Consider the following 21,464-nt stretch of genomic DNA (forward strand, 5'->3'; position numbering starts at 1 on the left):
ATTTTGTTTATCGGTAATTTAAAAAAAAATAAAAATCACTACAATAATAGAGAAAATAACAAAGGAACTTCTTTTTCGCGTCGAATCACGGCGAATCACACTTGACGTCAGAGGCTGCATTACGTCATTTGAAATTTTGTCACAGTGCAGTAAAGATGGCGTTCTCTTGCACAAAGTAGTGAAAAGGAATTATTGCATGCGTTTCATTAATATTCTGCATTGGACATGACACTATCAATGGCAAATATAACGGTAGCATACCGGTAAGTCAAATTTCTTTATTTTTCACAAAGCATCAGCATAGTGATAGTCAGAAATAAGAACGAAACGATATGGATCAGCAGATTTTTCATCGATCATCATTTTGTGTTCAACAACAAGTTACTTCTACTTAGTTTAGTGGATAAGATTACATTTGTTTTGTCATTATTCGCTAAGTGTTCATCATGAAAATGATCACATTGATTTCAAATAATTTTAAGAAAGCACTGTGAGGAGACATTTATACATCTCCAACAAGCTCATTTCCTGTTGACTTCATAACTATTTCAAACATTTTAATAGACGTCACTATATAATTCTTGCTTTTTCAAAGTCATGTTCATTTATTTTCAACACGGACCAGAAATATGAAACTTGGAGTTTAAAGACCCTGCAGATACCTTTAATATTTCAGAAGCGAATTTAAGGTAGGCGACCGGGGTCACAGTCAACCCTTATACAGGCTACAATTCTGGTCAAAGCAGACTTTTATAATTTGGTGCCCCCAGTTATCCCCCTTTTTAAAATCTATCCATAGATCCGTATATAAATATCACGGTTCACTTTTTTGTTCTTTGTTCTATGAATATCAGTCATATTGACAATGAAACCACATCTTTTAAAATTGTATATGATGGTCCCACAAAAATGTCGAAATTGCGTAAATTTCTTTTTTTCTTTCTTTCTAGCTTCTCTCATGTGATAGCGGTACCTTTTTGGTCACTATTTATGTGTTGCGTTTAAATATGAATTGTAACACTTTATAGTGACTGAACAGGTAAAACAAATACTTCTCAAGAAACAGAAAAAAAATACTTGGAACAGCACAAGGCTATATATTGGTATTGGTATTGTATGAATAAAAACTCAGCATGGACGATATGTTAGTTGTACTTCATATAACGCATTTTTTTAAAAAGTCTATCGGGTTGTTCACATTTTCACAACAATCGTTCAAAAAAGCTAAATGGATTTTGTGAAAGTTTCAAACAATGTCAAGTGTTTTATTCGCCAAAAATCTTGTGCGTTTCTGCGAACAAAAATCACGTGAAATTTTATGAATAAAAGGGGAAAGTAGATCCTTACGCGTTGCATTCGCGTATGTCATTTCCGTACTAACCCAATAATTTTCATATCACGACCAGTCCACTGATACTGACATTATCAGCGAGTACACATCAAGGGAAAAATGTACAAATTACTGATAAAGAATGTTATGATCAATGCAATATATTTTGTGTATCAAAAAGGTAGTGATCAGCCTTGGAACATTTAGATATCAAGTCAGTCCTATATGGTTTTAATTGTATATTATGCAATCTTTACCTAAAAATAATCCAATAATGAGCTAGAAGAAATGGATACATTTATGACAAATTACATGATGGCTAATCTAATGATGAGATCAGTTTATTCATTTAATACCTTTTTAAACTGTTAGTTATTTTGACATTGAGTTATTGTGTTGACCCTTGTTTTATGTAGGAGACCATACGTTGACCTAATGATGTTATTTTTTTCTTGCTAGGTTGCTGCTTCCTTAAACCTGATATCTGTTTTATTTTTACACTACTGTTTAGATATTGCTGAACTTACTATAAAGTCCTCCATTAGATGTCAGGATTGTGAAAGGTTTAAATCCAAGTGTGGCGCCTTCTATCTTGAATCCCTCTGTTTTACTCAGAATTCTGAAATTGGACAATATATAATTTTAGATTTTAAACACAAATTTATTGATCTAGATCTCAATGCCAAATTACAACAATAGTCAGTGTTTATAGGAAACCAAGCCCCTGTTGTTTATGTATACATACCTTACTCCTTTCCCTTCAGGCCTGTTCTCGTATGACGTCAACATCTCACAAAGTGAAGCCTTCAGGATAGTTTTCCTCTTACTAGTCAGTGTAACATCAAACTGTTTGATTTCTAACTGTATTTTGTAAGCTATGTACTACAAAATAGAATGAAAAGACATTTTTACTAATTACTTAAGAAATAAAAGTGTATATAAAAAAAATAAACTGGTCCAATTCTGTGTTCAAAATCTACTTGTATTCATTTTTTAGGATGTGTAGAATGGAGCATAAAAAGATGTCTGATTTGGATTTTTTTTTATACTTACCCTTCACCAGCTTTTGTTAAATTTACATATGAAGGTTGTACTTTCTACTTTGACATTTTAAAATAATATTGTCCAACCAGCTATTTAATTTCTATGGTTGTTATATTTTTAATTTTCTAAGTGGCATAATCATTTCTCTAATTGCAAAATGTGGCATACTAAGAAGAAAATTGCTTGTACATCATTGTTAGGACTTAAATAAAAAAATTTGAATCCCCACCTCTACTTGAAATTACAAAATCATCACAATTCTATTGAATATTTACATCGTCAGGTAATTTCTGTTGGTCTGCTTCCTCTTTATAACCAATCTTATCATACAATTCTTTCTTTTCCACTTCAGACAGTTCTCCCCATATTCCTGTAAATATTATATTGTTAACATTTTATATTTGCCAGTCTCACCTAGTGCTTTGTAACACAAATATAGATTCCACAACTGCAACAAGTGCATTACAATATTTCTCCACTCAAGACAGTTAAGTTTTAATATTTAAAGCGCGAGGCTGGCCAAGCTTTTTAAATAATTAAAATTCAACTGTTGAGAGTGGAGAAATATCGTAATACACGAGTTACAGGGGTGGAATCTGTTTCTTTTATGATTTTTATCCTTCCTTTTCAAAGATTTGAGGAAAGCTGTGTACTTTTGATGTGACATCATCAGGCAATAAGAGAATTCAAAGGAAAACAAGAAAATTTAACGTCACAATTAAATTTCAACAAATCATTTGGCGAGAATAGATTTTTCACTAGTGAGGAGAAATATTTTTCTCACAATGGTCAGGAAATAAGAAAATAGCACAAAAAAATTAGAGAATTCGATTTCATCCATACATTTCAAAATAACAGAAAATTATGAGAAGCATCTTTGACAAGCAGAGTGTGTAGTCATTGAAATTGTTCCCTGGGAAAACATGATTTATCTAACCTACCATCCTTGTCGGGAGTTTCAATTTCCTCTTCAGATTCCTGACTTCCTCCCCAAGGCCACCACCATGACCCTTCAGACTTCTCTTTTTTCTTTATCTTTGCTCTTTCGGGTACTCTTTTCTGGAACTGTAGCATAAACAAATTTGTAAATACAGGGACAAGTTTGTGAATAAAATATATGTAAATCACATAAAAAAGTAGGGGTAAAATTTCCAGCATCAAGTCTTCTGATAAGTATAAGACAAAGTGTCATATATAAGTGGACTGGAGGCTATGAAACCTCTAATAAGAATAACACAAAGTGTCATGTTTGAGTGGAATGGAGGCTAACAAACTTCTGATTAGGATAAGACAAAGTGTTTTGTTTGAGTGGGATGAAGGCTATGCAACTTTTGATTTGGATAAGACAAAGTGTCATGTTTGGATGGAATAGAGACTATGAATCTTCTGATTAGGATAACATAAAGTGTCATGTATAAGTGGAATGAAGGCTAACAAACTTCTGATTAGGAAAACACAGTGTCATGTTTGGGTGGAATAAAGGCTATGAAATTTCTGATTCAGATAACACAAAGTGTCATGTTTGGGTGAAATGAGGACTAGGAAACTTCTGATTCAGATAACACAAAGTGTCATGTTTGGGTGGAATTTGGACTAGGAAACTTCTGATTCAGATAAGTACCTCCACTTTAGCATCCTCTCTGGCAGTCATGATGTTATGTACATCCATCTCATATTCTAGGTTTTTACAACGTATCGTTACAGTCTCATCGTTTGGATTCTCCAGGTGTTGAAGGTACAGGTGTTTGTAATCTTTAAATAGTTGTCTTTAAAAAAGAAAATATATACATGAAATAAAATTTGATTGAAACTAATTGTGATTGATAAATTTGTGACCTGTAACCTAATCAAAGTTAAATAATGGCCTACAATTTCATTTTGTCTCTCTAAAGAAACATATTTTTTTTAGTTTTTCTTATAATTTGTTTTATATTTGCATCAATTAAAGGACTCATTATACTATTGGTACAGATTTCTTTTGGCAATTGATTTTTTTTAGTGAAGTTCTCAGCATTATGATAAACTTTTTAATATCAATAATTTTATAATTTTGAAGCTATAAAATATTGATTAACTGAATAACTGGTAGCTATATAAACAAGTGAAACTGCGAGCTACTGCTCACTGACGATACCCCCGCCGCAAGTGGATAATATTAATAGTGTAAAAATATGCAAGTGTTCGGTAAACAGGAAGTTGTCGAGTGATGAATCTGAAAACGCATCACACGGTATAGCTGACTTATAAAAATCCTGAAACCAAATTTCAGAAATCCTTGTATTGTAGTTCCTGAGAAAAATGTGACGAAAATTTTTAACTTGGTTATCATGTGTAAAATCATACAAGTGTTCGGTAAACAGGAAGTTGTCGAGTGATGAATCTGAAAACGCATCACACGGTATAACTGACTTATATAAATCCTGAAACCAAATTTCAGAAATCCTTGTATTGTAGTTCCTGAGAAAAATGTGACGAAAATTTTCAACTTGGTTATCATGTGTAAAATCATACAAGTGTTCGGTAAACAGGAAGTTGTCGAGTGATGAATCTGAAAACGCATCACAAGGTATAGCTGACTTATATAAATCCTGAAACCAAATTTCAGAAATCCTTGTATTGTAGTTCCTGAGAAAAATGTGACGAAAATTTTCAACTTGGCTATCATGTGTAAAATCAGACAAGTGTTCGGTAAACAGGAAGTTGTCAAGTGATGAATCTGAAAACGCATCACACAGTATGGCTGACATATATAAATGTTGATACCAAATTACAGAAAGGGTGGATGTGTAGTTCCTGAGAAAAATGTGACGAAAGTTTCATGGGACGGACTGACTGACTGACGGACTGATGGACGGACGGACTGATGGACGGACGGACTGATGGACGGACGGACTGACAGACAGAGGTAAAACAGTATACCCCCCCTTTTTAAAGCGGGGGTATAATAATACTATGTGAGAATAATCAAGTGCTATATTATATACCTATAGACAACAATTCTTGACCATGAAAATGGTCGGACTCTCTCCTGTAGAACTGATTGGTAGGCATATTTCCACCAGGATTTGCAATTAGACTTGACCGGACGTTCTTTAGGATTTGGACGGTATTTTCTGTATTTCATATTAACCCTTAGCCTATCCACTGCATCAAACCATTTCAGCATGCTAGTATACTGTAATAATATTGAATCAATTAAATTTCAGAAAAATCTAACCTCCTGTACTTATGAATTAAATTTTTAATACTTTTTATGCATTGGATAAGAATATGTCAAAGAATACTTCTTAAGGTAGATAGGGTGTCTTCCTCAATCTTGGATTTTGAAATACCAGAAACCAAGGTCTAGATCTTTAATAAAATGTGCAAATTTTGAGAGATGTAGGTAATTCATGTGCAAGAATTTTCCTTTCAATATAGAAAATGACATGTTCTATCATATTTATGGTTGTATAATACAAAAAATGAATACTTATGTTTGATTCATTTTCTTCCTACTTTGAATCTAAGTTCTTTACTTCATCCTCTAAGACCTTCAAGTAACTGTGAAGTTAAAGGTAACCATGAAGCTGCCATTAAGGGATGTAATGAAAGTTAGTTACTATATTAAAGATACTTCTTTCCTGTTTAGCTATTTCTAGGTAAGGTCATTACCATTAAATTCCAAGATTTTATAAATTGTTGATAAATTCATACAAATTTGACATTAAAGGGACAAATTCATATAACCTTAATTTTACAACTTGCAAAAGTCTGATAAATTAATTGCTTCCATGAAATTGGTCTGTTTACAGTAGAAGGTTAGCAACAAATTAACTATATCAATTATCAAGTAACATAGCCTGTTTGAGAATTTTATTTAAGAAATAATTAATGAGGGCTTGAATATATCATGATTTTACCACTGGTTGGCCCTTTATGGTAAATATTGGCATTTATTTATTTTTCAGGGATAATGTATTTGTTAGGGTTGAGGGGAATAAAAAAAGCATAAAAAGTAAATTTTATTTTTATTCTGAAAATCAGCAAAAAAAGGGTTGGCAGATCTGTAAATCAACAAATTGAAAAACCATGACCTTATATGTATACAAAATATAGCTTATATAACACATTTTAGCATCTTTTGTTTACGTTTCCTTGTTGTACTGATTTTCAGTTTCACAAGCGCATATTTTCCTGTAAAAAGCTTATAATCTTATGTCATCGTTCTATGACGTTGGGTAGCTCATTCATAAAAAAACATATGATGTGATAGTAAGTCGGAACAGTCCAACAATATATTCATATTTTACCATGGGTGTGTACTCAAAGCGTTTGAAGAACGTCATGTTAGTATATTAAATATATCTGTTGTCGTTTCATGTAATTGGTTACAGAACTTTTTTGCATACCTGATTCCTGGACAGGTAACAATCTATACATTTACATGATTCAGGGGGAGAGAACTGGATGTAAAGTTTTGGCATTACTGATTCCTGGACAGGTAACAATCTATACATTTACATGATTCAGGGGGAGAGAACTGGATGTAAAGTTTTGGCATTACTGATTCCTGGACAGGTAACAATCTATACATTTACATGATTCAGGGGGAGAGAACTGGATGTAAAGTTTTGGCATACCTGATTCCTGGACAGGTAACAATCTATACATTTACATGATTCAGGGGGAGAGAACTGGATGTAAAGTTTTGGCATACCTGATTCCTTGACAGGTAACAATCTATACATTTACATGATTCAGGGGGAGAGAACTGGATGTAAAGTTTTGGCATACCTGATTCCTGGACAGGTAACAATCTATACATTTACATGATTCAGGGGGAGAGAACTGGATGTAAAGTTTTGGCATACCTGATTCCTGGACAGGTAACAATCTATACATTTACATGATTCAGGGGGAGAGAACTGGATGTATAGTTTTGGCATACCTGATTCCTTGACAGGTAACAATCTATACATTTACATGATTCAGGGGGAGAGAACTGGATGTAAAGTTTTGGCATACCTGATTCCTTGACAAGTAACAATCTATACATTTACATGATTCAGGGGGAGAGAACTGGATGTAAAGTTTTGGCATACCTGATCCCTGGACAGGTAACAATCTATACATTTACATGATTCAGGGGAGAGAACTGGATGTATAGTTTTGGCATACCTGATTCCTTGACAGGTAACAATCTATACATTTACATGATTCAGGGGGAGAGAACTGGATGTAAAGTTTTGGCATACCTGATTCCTTGACAGGTAACAATCTATACATTTACATGATTCAGGGGGAGAGAACTGGATGTAAAGTTTTGGCATACCTGATTCCTTGACAGGTAACAATCTATACATTTACATGATTCAGGGGGGGAGAACTGGATGTAAAGTTTTGGCATACCTGATCCCTGGACAGGTAACAATCTATACATTTACATGATTCAGGGGGAGAGAACTGGATGTAAAGTTTTGGCATACCTGATTCCTGGACAGGTAACAATCTATACATTTACATGATTCAGGGGGAGAGAACTGGATGTAAAGTTTTGGCATACCTGATTCCTTGACAGGTAACAATCTATACATTTACATGATTCAGGGGGAGAGAACTGGATGTAAAGTTTTGGCATACCTGATTCCTTGACAGGTAACAATCTATACATTTACATGATTCAGGGGGAGAGAACTGGATGTAATGTTTTGGCATACCTGATTCCTTGACAGGTAACAATCTATACATTTACATGATTCAGGGGGAGAGAACTGGATGTAAAGTTTTGGCATACCTGATTCCTGGACAAGTAACAATCTATACATTTACATGATTCAGGGGGAGAGAACTGGAGGTAAAGTTTTGGCATACCTGATTCCTTGACAGGTAACAATCTATACATTTACATGATTCAGGGGGAGAGAACTGGATGTAAAGTTTTGGCATACCTGATTCCTTGACAGGTAACAATCTATACATTTACATGATTCAGGGGGAGAGAACTGGATGTAATGTTTTGGCATACCTGATTCCTTGACAGGTAACAATCTATACATTTACATGATTCAGGGGGAGAGAACTGGATGTAAAGTTTTGGCATACCTGATTCCTGGACAAGTAACAATCTATACATTTACATGATTCAGGGGGAGAGAACTGGAGGTAAAGTTTTGGCATACCTGATTCCTTGACAGGTAACAATCTATACATTTACATGATTCAGGGGGAGAGAACTGGATGTAAAGTTTTGGCATCTGTAAATCATCTGTGTTGTTCATTATAATCTTGGCTTCAACTGATACTGGCTTTAAAACTGAAAAGAAAAAGGACACAATCTCATGAAAAATGAAAATAAGTCAAATCATTTAAATATCTTTATGCACAAAAGAGAATAATTTGGTATGAAATGAATGCCTCTTTCATTAAATTACAGTGGGAATTTGGCCCCTTCTGTCGTCACATGCACAGCAATTACAATTTCATTTTCATATACAGACTGTAATTATAATAATAATGGTTGTAATTTGTAGTACTTGTACATCTATCTTGTGTTTTGTACATAAATCAGGACAATGCTATTATATTTACCATTTAGGCCAGTAGTCTCCTTGACAATCATACAACATTGTCTTATTCTTATATTCCAATTGTTACCATTTATTTTGTAATTTTCAACTTATGAGATTTTAGTTGTTTTTCTCTCATTTGTTTGCACCTGTCAGGAACCTGTTGTTCCATGGTTGTCATATTGTTGAAGTGGTTTATAAGTCTGTAGGGTTTTTTTTTGTTTTTTTATAAGTGTGTCTTGTTTCTCTCTTTATAGAAATAAGAGGATGTAATATGAGACAACTCTCCATTCAAATCATAATTTGTAAAAGTAAACCATTATAGGTCAAAATGCGGTCTTCAACATGGAGCCTTGGCTCACACTGTTAACTTGGATGGAGAGTTGTCTCATTGACACTCACACCACATCTTCTTATATCTATTGAATGTCCCTTTAGTATTTTTAGCCTCTCTTTTACCTGTCTGTAAAGAAAATAATCTGACACATAGTGTAGTGGTTATGCATGCCTCTCTTTTACCTGTATGTAGAGAACATTCTCTGACACATAGTGTAGTGGTTATGTATGCCTCTCTTTTACCTGTATGTAGAGAACATTCTCTGACACATAGTGTAGTGGTTATGTACGCCTCTCTTTTACTTGTATGTAGAGAACATTCTCTGACACATAGTGTAGTGGTTATGTACCCCCGTCTCTTTTACCTGTATGTAGAGAACATTCTCTGACACATAGTGTAGTGGTTATGTACACCTCTCTTTTATCTGTATGTAGAGAACATTCTCTGACACATAGTGTAGTGGTTATGTACACCTCTCTTTTATCTGTATGTAGAGAACATTCTCTGACACATAGTGTAGTGGTTATGTACACCTCTCTTTTACCTGTATGTAGAGAACATTCTCTGACACATAGTGTAGTGGTTATGTACACCTCTCTTTTACCTGTATGTAGAGAACATTGTCTGACACATAGTGTAGTGGTTATGTACGCCTCTCTTTTACCTGTATGTAGAGAACATTCTCTGACACATAGTGTAGTGGTTATGTATGTGTTTCTTTTACTTGTATGTAGAGAACACTCTCTGACACATAGTGTAGTGGTTATGTATGTGTTTCTTTTACCTATATGTAGAGAACACTCTCTGACACATAGTGTAGTGGTTATGTATGTGTTTCTTTTACCTGAATGTAAAGAACATTCTCTGACACATAGTGTAGTGGTTATGTACGCCTCTCTTTTACCTATATGTAGAGAACACTCTCTGACACATAGTGTAGTGGTTATGTACACCTCTCTTTTATCTGTATGTAGAGAACATTCTCTGACACATAGTGTAGTGGTTATGTACACCTCTCTTTTACCTGTATGTAGAGAACATTCTCTGACACATAGTGTAGTGGTTATGTACACCTCTCTTTTACCTGTATGTAGAGAACATTGTCTGACACATAGTGTAGTGGTTATGTACGCCTCTCTTTTACCTGTATGTAGAGAACATTCTCTGACACATAGTGTAGTGGTTATGTATGTGTTTCTTTTACTTGTATGTAGAGAACACTCTCTGACACATAGTGTAGTGGTTATGTATGTGTTTCTTTTACCTATATGTAGAGAACACTCTCTGACACATAGTGTAGTGGTTATGTATACCTCTCTTTTACCTATATGTAGAGAACATTCTCTGACACATAGTGTAGTGGTTATGTACGCCTCTCTTTTACCTGTATGTAGAGAACATTCTCTGACACATAGTGTAGTGGTTATGTATGTGTTTCTTTTACCTATATGTAGAGAACACTCTCTGACACATAGTGTAGTGGTTATGTATGTGTTTCTTTTACCTATATGTAGAGAACATTCTCTGACACATAGTGTAGTGGTTATGTATGTGTTTCTTTTACCTGTATGTAGAGAACACTCTCTGACACATAGTGTAGTGGTTATGTATGTGTTTCTTTTACCTGTATGTAGAGAACACTCTCTGACACATAGTGTAGTGGTTATGTATGTGTTTCTTTTACCTGTATGTAGAGAACATTCTCTGACACATAGTGTAGTGGTTATGTATGTGTTTCTTTTACCTGTATGTAGAGAACATTCTCTGACACATAGTGTAGTGGTTATGTATGTGTTTCTTTTACCTGTATGTAGAGAACACTCTCTGACACATAGTGTAGTGGTTATGTATACCTCTATTTTACCTGTATGTAGAGAACATTCTCTGACACATAGTGTAGTGGTTATGTACGCCTCTCTTTTACCTGTATGTAGAGAACATTCTCTGACACATAGTGTAGAGGTTATGTATGTGTTTCTTTTACCTATATGTAGAGAACATTCTCTGACACATAGTGTAGTGGTTATATATGTGTTTCTTTAACCAGTATGTAGAGAACATTCTCTGACACATAGTGTAGTGGTTATGCACGCCTCTCTTTTACCTGAATGTAAAGAACATTCTCTGACACATAGTGTAGTGGTTATGTACGCCTCTCTTTTACCTGTATGTAGAGAACATTCTCTGACACATAGTGTAGTGGTTATGCACGCTTCTCTTTTACCTGAATGTAAAGAACATTCTCTGACACATAGTGTAGTGGTTATGCACGCCTCTCTTTTACCTGAATGTAGAGAACATTCTCTGACACATAGTGTAGTGGTTATGTACACCTCTCTTTTACCTGAATGTAAAGAACATTCTCTGACACATAGTGTCTATGTACTTACTGTGCTCAAATTCCTCGTCATTTATCCTGTTTGTACTGACAGCCATCTTTAACAAATTCTAAAATATATAAAACAAGCATTCTGAGAGAATTGCATTACAATACATAGTCCCGTACCGTGTAAAAATTCATTATACTGGAACAAAATGCTAACTTGTCATGGTCTAAACAAAAAGAAAATATCAAGTCATGACAAAAAACAGTGAGGAAAACTGATTATATGAGTAAATATTTTAAGTCCAAAGACCATAACTCTGCACAAAATTATCAAACCGAAACAAAAATTTAAACTTGATCTGTAACTTGTCATGATAAAACTATATTCAAAATATTAAATCAATATCTTCAAGAACGAAGGAAAAAAAAGTGTGAAAAACTGATTTGCCGGACTGACGGATGGACGTAAGGACAGACAGATGGACGGAGTGCAAACCTAAAGTGCCCCTTCAACATTGTCAGTAGGGGACTAATAAGCTAAAGAACTGGTAAAATAAGGCTTTGATTTTCTGAGCAAATGATAGATTTTGGTTTTTGAATGTTTTTGAAACAATATACCGGTAAATGAAATTGACTAAATTCATTAAAATGTGAAATTAAATGAATTATTTCTTGCTAAAAAAATGATCAGTTTTACTTTATTCAGAAAGTGATAAATTTTTGCCTGTCAAATATAAATCTAAATATGCAAGCTAAGGTTAACTGGAAAAGATTATGTAACTCCCCTTACCTTCCATTTTCCACTTTTGATCCTTTCTGGTTTTCCAACAAGGTCTAGATCCTTCACACAGTGATTCCAGTAAAGAGATAAATTAGTCAGTTTACCAAGCTGAAACAAGTGGCAAGTAATTAGAAAGCAGAATCATACAGAGATCTCATATAACCATATAACAGGAGATCATTAAGGCTGTGTGTTTTCTTTTAAACAAGATTGAGAATGGAAATGGGGAATGTGTCAAAGAGACAACCACCAGACTAAAGTGCAGAAAACAGCCCAAGGCCACCAATGGGTCTCCAACACAGTAAGAAAATCTCACACTTCAAGGTGTGCTTCAGCTGGCCCTTAACAAATTGTCTTTGTTTTTTTAGTCTTGTCTAGCGTACTAAATTATAATCCTGGTACCTTTGATAACTACTCACATATACTTTTTCGTATGCAACAAATTCAATCTATATTAAAGAAGAATTTTGTAATGTGTTATTGTGGTTTCTTCTTGATCTACAATATTTCTCTTTTCTCTCTTCACTACTTATACAAAGAAGAAACTGAGTTAACCAATTAAAATCAAATCAAAATAGAAACTTGTGAAAATAGAAGTTTGTTTTTACCTTGTGAAGAAGTGTAGCTTGACTGTCTAGTTCTGTTTCTTGCCAGTTCTTATCTGTGGTATGAACTGTAAATTGGTTAAGTATTCCACCCATGGCAAAGGAATAGTCTCCATGTGTAATAGAATCCTCGTACCTCACATGAATGTTGCTAATGGTAATCTACATTCCAAATAAAACATAGTGCAAATGTAAGTTGAAATTCACTTTGAATGTTACTAAAGGCAATCTAAATAACACTTAAACAAGACACATTTTATGACAAAAATAAGTTCTGAATTTGCATACTTCTCAGGATTATTCTTCATTGTACAGAAAACTTCATGCCTACTTTTCTATAAAGATCTCTCTACAAACTTTTCACACCAGTTTTCAGTTGTTTTACATATACTTTGTATTTTTATAAATTTGTTGGTAAAGAAAAGTGTGTGTTGAATGTAAATACATCTCAAGTAGAATTATCAAGGTATGGAAACCACCTCAAATAGATAGTGTAACCTCAATGATTCAATTGTCTTGACAACAAATAGTTTAATATTGCTTTACCCATGTGAACTGCTTACCCTCTCAAAATAATATAAGCAGAAACAAGCAAGTACCGGTACATGTTTTGGTAAAAAGAAAAAATCATTAAACGTAAAGATACACCAACTCTATGAACTGAAGACAAATCTGTTCAAGAAATTGGTCTATGAACTCTGTAAAGCAGTTAACAATGAGTCACTGATTGGCAAAGTATGACCAGGACAAAGCAGTTAACAATGAGTCACAGATTGGCAATGTGTGACCAGGACAAATCAGTTAACAATGAGTCACTGATTGGCAAAGTGTGACCAGGACAAAGCAGTTAACAATGAGTCACTGATTGGCAAAGTGTGACCAGGACCAAGCAGATAACCATGACAACGAGTTTGAGTTGACAACTACTTTTAAACATACAATTTAGAACAAGGTCATAACATGTACAATGTACTTATAATTGTGTAAATTACCGTAATGTTATTGAGAACATATTTCCAAATCTTCTCAAATAACCCTGGGTTCTTCTCTGCTTGGCTAGCTGTAAAAATCAAACCAAATTAAGATTTGAGACACAAAAGATTTTAAACATGAAAACCACCATGACTATAAACCTCCTTAAAAATGGAATTTAAAATTAATTAAGGACTGTAATAGTTTTTTAATCTTTTTGAAATAACCTCAAGAATGTGGTGGACACTGTTTAATTACTGGCTAAATAGGTTATTCAGTGGTAACATTTTTGAAATTATTTCGAATGGACAGAAAACTCATTAGTCATTCCTTAAACAAATGATCTAAATTCAAAGAAAACAAGTGTAACTGTGAGCTACTGCTCACTGATGATACCCCCGCCGCAAGTGGATAGTGTTGATAGTGTAAAAATATGTAAGTGTTCGGTAAACAGGAAGGTGTCGAGTGATAAATCTAAAAACATGTCACACCGTAAAGTTGACATATATAAACTCTGAAATCAAATTTTAGAAATCTTTGTATTGTAGTTCCTGAGAAAAATGCAACAAAAATTTTCAACTTGGCCATCATGTGTCAGATGATACAAGTGTTTGGTAAACAGGAAGTTGTGAGTGATGAATCTGAAAACGCACCACACGGTATAGCTGACTTATAAAAAGCCTGAAACCAAATTTCAGAAATCCTGGCATTGTAGTTCCTGAGAAAAATGCGACGAAAATATTCATGGGACTGTCGGACTGACGGATGGACAGAGGTAAAACAGTTGGTGATCAGAGGTAAAACAGTTTATTTCTTATCGACAAAAATACTGCAATCTGATTGGTTAATTACCCCGGTGTAAATAACACCCCACCCTTGTTCACCTCGGGATAAATAAAATTTTCCCAATTTTTTTTAAAGATAAAGAAAAAAAAATAAAATATGAAAAATATGAAAAAATTTAAAAAAATAGAAATTTAATTAGGACAAAAATTTCAAAAAAAAAAAAAAAATAAAAAATTTTTATTAAAAAATATTTAATTTTTTTTTAAAATATTTTTTTTTTTTCTCCCGAAAATAAAAGAACAAAAAAAAATTCAGAATTTTTACAAAAATAAAGAAAAAAAAATTGAAAATGCCCACAACATCGACATTGAAAAAATGTTACGCTACACATTTTTCATTACCAATTTCAATTTTACAGCCTGATCCTGGTTTCAAAAATGAGTAAAGGAATTGTTCATAAGAAATAAATTCTTTATCTTGGTGTAATCAGGGATGTACGGAATTTTACACCGTTGTTGAAAATTCATACACTCATTCAGCTGCGCCTCAGGGTGTATGAATTTTCAACAACGGTGTAAAATTCTGTACACCCCTGATTACACCAAGATAACTAATAATACCCCCCTTTTTGAAAGCGGTGGGTATAATAATTATATAAATCAATGTTTGATAAATTGACTCATCAAAAGAGTTAAGAGTCCTCTCTGTAAATGTATTACTGACCAACTTTCTGATAGGCTGACTCCTCAAATGACCGTAGTTTAGCTTGTTTGATTGCATTGTGAAGGTCCTCATCTTTCTTCTTGTCATAAGGTCTGTCTGCCACTGGTCCAGCTATGATGTATAGTCCACTTAATTCTAAAGTGACAGCTGTACTGGTCCCTAACAGGTTTGACCATGGTATGGCAATCTTTACATATTCTGAAATTAAGTTGACACTAAATATACTAGTAATTCAATTCCTGAGTATCAAATTATAAAAGAGCATGAGAACAGGGAGTAAAACTGAGCATTTGCCAATCTTGCAAGATAAAAATCTAAACCAGTGGCAGATCCAGAACTTTTAGTAATGGAGGGCCCACTGACTCAACTTAAAAGGGGGTCGGGCTCCCCAGGGTCCCATGGATCCGCCTATGTTATCATTGACAAAAGATATGAATACAGAAATCCTGCTGTGTTTTTTATATAAAATAAGTTACACCAGTTGACCCGATAACCACATCATCTAACAATCAGTTCTTACTGTGATGATCACATTACCATTATGGCATAGGAAATTTACCAGAAGGTGCAAGAACTCAAACATCATGCATATATACCAATTGGAAAGATGTTGCTCCAAGCCATTAACCAAGACTGGTTCACTGAATAAGTTACACTGATTTCAACATGCTTTCTTCACTGGTCAACAGTTTAATAATCCATGCTTTCTTCACTGGTCAACAGTTATCCAGTGAATAAATGTTTTAAGTCCAGCAGATTACCATCTTTTTAAACCATGCCATCATTGTTTTTATCTTATTTTAATCTTTTTCTAAATGAAATTTTATAATTTGATGGTATTTCTCCTTAAAATAAAGGTAAATTTATATAAACTGTGATGAGAAGACATGAACTTAGATGTAATGAAAAGAATTATATTAACAATCATACTCAGTATTTATAATATCTAAAATACTGCAAAGCCTTATAGTTATATTCTGCTGTATCAAACACATATAACAAATAACTAAGTTATCAGATGTATAATGTCATATCAATTTATTTATTTAGGTTGCATTTATTGTTTATGATAAATTGTAGATAAAATGTTAATATACCAGCTTTTTATTATCACTTGATGTCAACAAGCTGTGTTCTGTTTCAGGTCTCTTATTCTAAAACTTTTTTTGTTTCATAGACTATTGGTATTGATTTATAATTAAACTTATTTAACTGCATGGTAACGATCTTTCAGAACAAACTTTACACTGAATATGTAATAAAAAGAATTATTGTTATTATATGATTATTGAGCCAGTCTTAGAATAAGAACAAATATGTATGTATTAAGTATATGTATCCAAGAAAAAAGTCTGATAATTGTATATAAAGGCAATAATATTTGTTGACATCTGTTCTAATCTTACAGATTCATTAATATCTGAATGTTCAGTTTCTGTAAGTTTTGAGCACCTGTTAACATCTGTATTAAACAGCATGTTAAAACCGAACTTATCATATTGATGAATATCATATTGATGAATAGGCATGTGACAGTACATCTTTAAAATAAGATATAAATATCTCATATTATATTGTTTGTCATGAGAGATTTTAAATATTTTAACTTTTTTATTATATATTTCGATAAAAAATTCTTGATTTGAATTTCAATTTACAAATTTATCGGTTTCCTGTTTTCTGACATTTCATGATACATATCTCAGTTTTCACTCAATGTAGTTTAAAAGTGTGGTCATTCAATTTTGTCAGTTTCCTTGTTTCAAGTAAAGTTATTAACATTTGACAAATTTCAAGGTTTCCTTTCTTTCAGAGAATTTATGATAAAATACTGATTTGTGGTCAGGAAATTTATGTTATCAATAATAATGCTTGTGATGTGAATTAAATGTAAACTTTAATTTTAATTTTCTCAGAAATCCTCTTAAAAAATGTACAAATTTAGGATGAAAACTTAAAGCTATGATATTTTGTGACATTAGCCAGTTTCTCATGACAAAAGTCATTTTTTATTACATTTTTAACTTAGTAAAGGACCCTCTTTCCCAATTACAAATCATGGATCATTGCATACAACAACTGTTAACATTTATAAATATTAACATTATAGAAACAATTTTAAGGTCCCTATTGCATGGAACAATTTAACTAGAGGGTCCAAGGACCCTGTGTCGCTCACCTTAGATTTTTGTTGACAATTAATGCATGAAATAACAATATTACTTTTTGTTAAAGGAAAGTTTGTGAACCAAAATCTAATCTTTCTTGTGATTGAACACCTTTAACTAGTTTATTATTTTCAGTTTTGAGGTCTAAAACACACTTTTCAAGTATTGTGTTGTTCTCTCGTGGACATACATGTCTATATATTTGTTCAATATAAACTCATCATTGATACCGGGACTACATTTGGTATATACGCCAGACGCTATCATTACTGGTCAAGGATCATTAAGGAAACTTTAATTGATTTTGAAATGTTCATTATATATAAGTTGTTCAATTAGTTATGACAGCAAAGTTACTGATCATTATGGAGAATGACAACAGATCAACTGTATCAATCTTTTTACTGGACCCAAGATTATCATCTTTTATGAGTGGTGACCTGACCTTTAAATTAAGATTCAAAATGAATAGGTATTACTTGAATTGAACAAGAAGGTAGACACAGAGAACTAAGTTTTTGCTAGCTTAAATAGAGACGACCTTTATAGTAGTTCTAACATGTGTGAAGCTGCTATTTGTTTGTCATTTTTGGGTTGTGACCATGTTTGTCTCCAACTCATTTTTTTCTCTTCTTGACTGGAGGTTTTGTTCTTATCAATTTCAAAAATGAATGGGGTGTGAAAAATAATAAAAGACATCAAATTAAATTGTTTATTATGAAAAATTTGAACACATCAAATACTTCAAATAATGCATTATAATATTCATTGTCTTATACATTATTTTTTTATATATATGCATTAAAACAGTTCACTTATAGAACAATATTTTACATTCTATAACAATACATTTTCAAAGTCAAAATATGACAGTAAAAACAGTACCGGTATATATAAAAAGCAACACAGCCATTATATTATGATATGATTATTGTTTCCATAACTTGACGTTCAAAATGACTTGAAGTTAATTTGTAAAGACTTGTCGAGAAGAATTTTCAACAGTTTTTTCCAACTTAAGAGTCTAAAGTCTAGATTCTATATATAATTTATTTCCTCTTGAGCATTTAACAACTATCTGTCAAAGTATTTGTCATTTTTGTTTCCTTTCTATTCATGGTATACTGAGTTGTACCATAGTATCTCTGTTTTAAACTTTATTCATATCAGTCCTGGTGGATTTGCTTTAATGCAAGATTCAAGAGTTCACTGCATACATTTATTAATTGTTGTATGATGTTAATATAACAACAACTGAAACAATCTATATAATTCTTATTTTCTTCAGCAGTTAGTTTACTGAATTTTCTTTACATTGGCTTATTATAAAACAGTCATTAAATGTTCTCAAACTTCTTCTCTATTAAGCAAATGTTCACAAATTTCTGCTCTATTAAGCAAATGTTCACAAATTTCTGCTCTATTAAGCAAATGTTCACAAATATCTGCTCTATTAAGCAAATGTTCACAAATTCTTCTCTAATAGGCAAATGTCACAAATTTCTGCTCTATTAAGCAAATGTTCACAAATTCTTCTCTAATAGGCAAATGTCACAAATTTCTTCTCTATTAAGCAGATGTTCACAAATTTCTTCTCTATGAAGCAAATGTTTGTTTACATGAATTGTTCATTAGTTTCTGTTTTATAAATGACTTCTATATATATATATCAAATGTATAAGCAAAAATGCAACCACATAGTTAAGTAGAATGACCAATTAATGCAATATTTGATTTTTATTTCTCAACATTTAACCCTTTGCATGAATTAATGATTTACACATTTTGATAAACCTGTATTTAGAATAAGTCACAATTGAAATCATAAGAAATCAAAAATGTTGGATTTATGGATTGTTTTTCAATTTGGAGTACTCCAAGTAATTATATTATAATAAAATATGTGGTATTTGTACAGAAACTGATTTATTATGTCTGATGTGAACACAAGAGCATTTCTTAAACAGAAAAGTCAATGAATAATGGATGAGATAAATATACAGATTAATACAAAAAGTAAACCGTACATACTTAATCATGATAAATGTTTAGTATATCATATATATATAGAGAACAAAAGTATTGTAAATTGTATCAAGTTATCGATATGAAAAATTACAATGAATATATGTACATAACAGCAAGGATTTCAACATTCATAAACAATTTGATTATTTAATCATAGTTCATCAAACAGACAGTTAAATTTAATCATTTTGTAGGAAGAGAAATGAGGCATGGAACTTGTGGTCTTCAAAACTCCCTTTTTACATCTATATTAAAGCAATGGCTTTTGATTGTATTCAAAAACAAATATTTCAAGAATTATATATATATATACATTTATAACAAGTAAATATCAGGAGTGTTCACATGCGATGTGCACACAACTCTCCACTGATACAATGAGCATTCAGGTAGTAGAAGTTCTAAAATTTGATGTCTCCAATCATTACTGACTTGAAATGAATGGATTTCTACTTTTCTTCCGTAGCAAAATGGACCAAGGGCCTTTCTGCTTTATGAAAGTCAAAGCAACACAGTTTCAAATTTCTTTACCTCTGCTACCGTTAATCCAGTGTACCTATAAAGAAGAAAGCTTTGTAAAGAAGCTTTCTTCTATACAGGTAAAACTAGATATCAGGAGTCTTGAAGCCAACTCATTTCCATTCCTACTTATGACAAGGCAAATCTGTTGGAGTGGAAACCCATTTTTCCTTTAAAACCACTCCTGCACATTTGAGGTTGCATTTTCAGCAACCCCAAATGTGTCATGTTTTTCAGCGGGTTTAATTTTCATTGTTTCAAACAAAGCTGGTTTCGGCATATAAAATAATCATTACACGGAATCATTGTGTTTCAATGGCTACATATATAACTTTATGATCTGACCAATAGGAATCAAGGACATCTGTTTCAAAATTTACCTTACTATCAAAATTTAGGAAAATTAAGTCCAACAATGTACCATAAGATGTAGTAGGTTTAGACACAATTTGTGAACAGCAAAATGAATCTCTCATGAACTTTAAAAAAGAAGTGTTCCCAGTGTTTAAATCAATATTAAAGTCTCCCATTATGATAATTTTTGGATGTCTTAAATACACATCAGGAAGAAGGTTTGCAAGGAAAGTATCTTTTAGTTGTTGCAATTTGCAGTTTGGTGCTTTGTAAACAAAGACAACCTGAAAAAGACCTTTGCTGGGTGATATTATGTCTGCTATAACAAACTCTAAAGATGGAGTTGAGAAAGTGACTGTATTGTGAAGAATACAATTATTTCGATAATATAATACCAATCCATGAGGTGGTCTTGTATTAAAGTTTGTTTGCTTTTGGTCTAATCGAACTGGTGGTTCAAAACCAGGTACATGAAAATCATCATTTTCATCTGTTGAAATAAGTCTTGATTCAGCAATACCAATAACATCAGCATCCAAGATGTTAGGGTCTGATTTTATATCATTAAAGTGAGCATGCAATGACCTTGAGTTGTTGAAAACTACTTTAAAATAGTTACTTGATAAATTATACAATGGCTTAAAGCACAACTGAAGAGTTGCATCTGTCCTTAGTCTGTGTAATTCTTGTTGAACACACTCTGCTACAGCTATTGCTTCTTGATTGAGATCTGAGCGCAACATAGTGAATATGTGGTATTTTCCCTTTACGTTTTGATTTCAGACTAACAACAACTTCTTGTAATGTGTCTCCTTGCGATTTATGAATTGTTTTTCCGGCTGCTGGACGAAGAGGAAATTGAATTCTTTCAAAGGTCTTATATTTATAAGAAAATGACCTTTTAATGTCAAACATTGGAGTCCATGTTTTTTCAACATCTTTT

General features: G+C 32.7%; 1 protein-coding gene across 1 annotated transcript in view; it reads right to left on the reverse strand.

Moving 5' to 3' along the window:
• LOC143048689 (intermembrane lipid transfer protein VPS13A-like) overlaps positions 1–21,464 on the reverse strand; it is a 153,952-nt gene that overhangs the window by 102,940 nt on the left and 29,548 nt on the right. The window contains exons 6-17 of the mRNA XM_076222496.1: positions 15,453–15,650; positions 13,964–14,031; positions 12,975–13,133; positions 12,376–12,474; positions 11,650–11,707; positions 8,536–8,669; positions 5,359–5,549; positions 3,996–4,140; positions 3,316–3,439; positions 2,650–2,744; positions 2,076–2,212; positions 1,858–1,949 (exon numbers count right to left, since the gene is read on the reverse strand). Coding sequence (XP_076078611.1) covers positions 1,858–1,949; positions 2,076–2,212; positions 2,650–2,744; positions 3,316–3,439; positions 3,996–4,140; positions 5,359–5,549; positions 8,536–8,669; positions 11,650–11,707; positions 12,376–12,474; positions 12,975–13,133; positions 13,964–14,031; positions 15,453–15,650 — 1,500 coding nt within the window. The remainder of the gene's footprint in view (positions 1–1,857; positions 1,950–2,075; positions 2,213–2,649; positions 2,745–3,315; positions 3,440–3,995; positions 4,141–5,358; positions 5,550–8,535; positions 8,670–11,649; positions 11,708–12,375; positions 12,475–12,974; positions 13,134–13,963; positions 14,032–15,452; positions 15,651–21,464) is intronic.

The sequence above is a fragment of the Mytilus galloprovincialis genome, chromosome 10, assembly GCF_965363235.1.
Source record: "Mytilus galloprovincialis chromosome 10, xbMytGall1.hap1.1, whole genome shotgun sequence".
In the NCBI taxonomy this organism is placed as follows: Eukaryota; Metazoa; Mollusca; class Bivalvia; order Mytilida; family Mytilidae; genus Mytilus; species Mytilus galloprovincialis.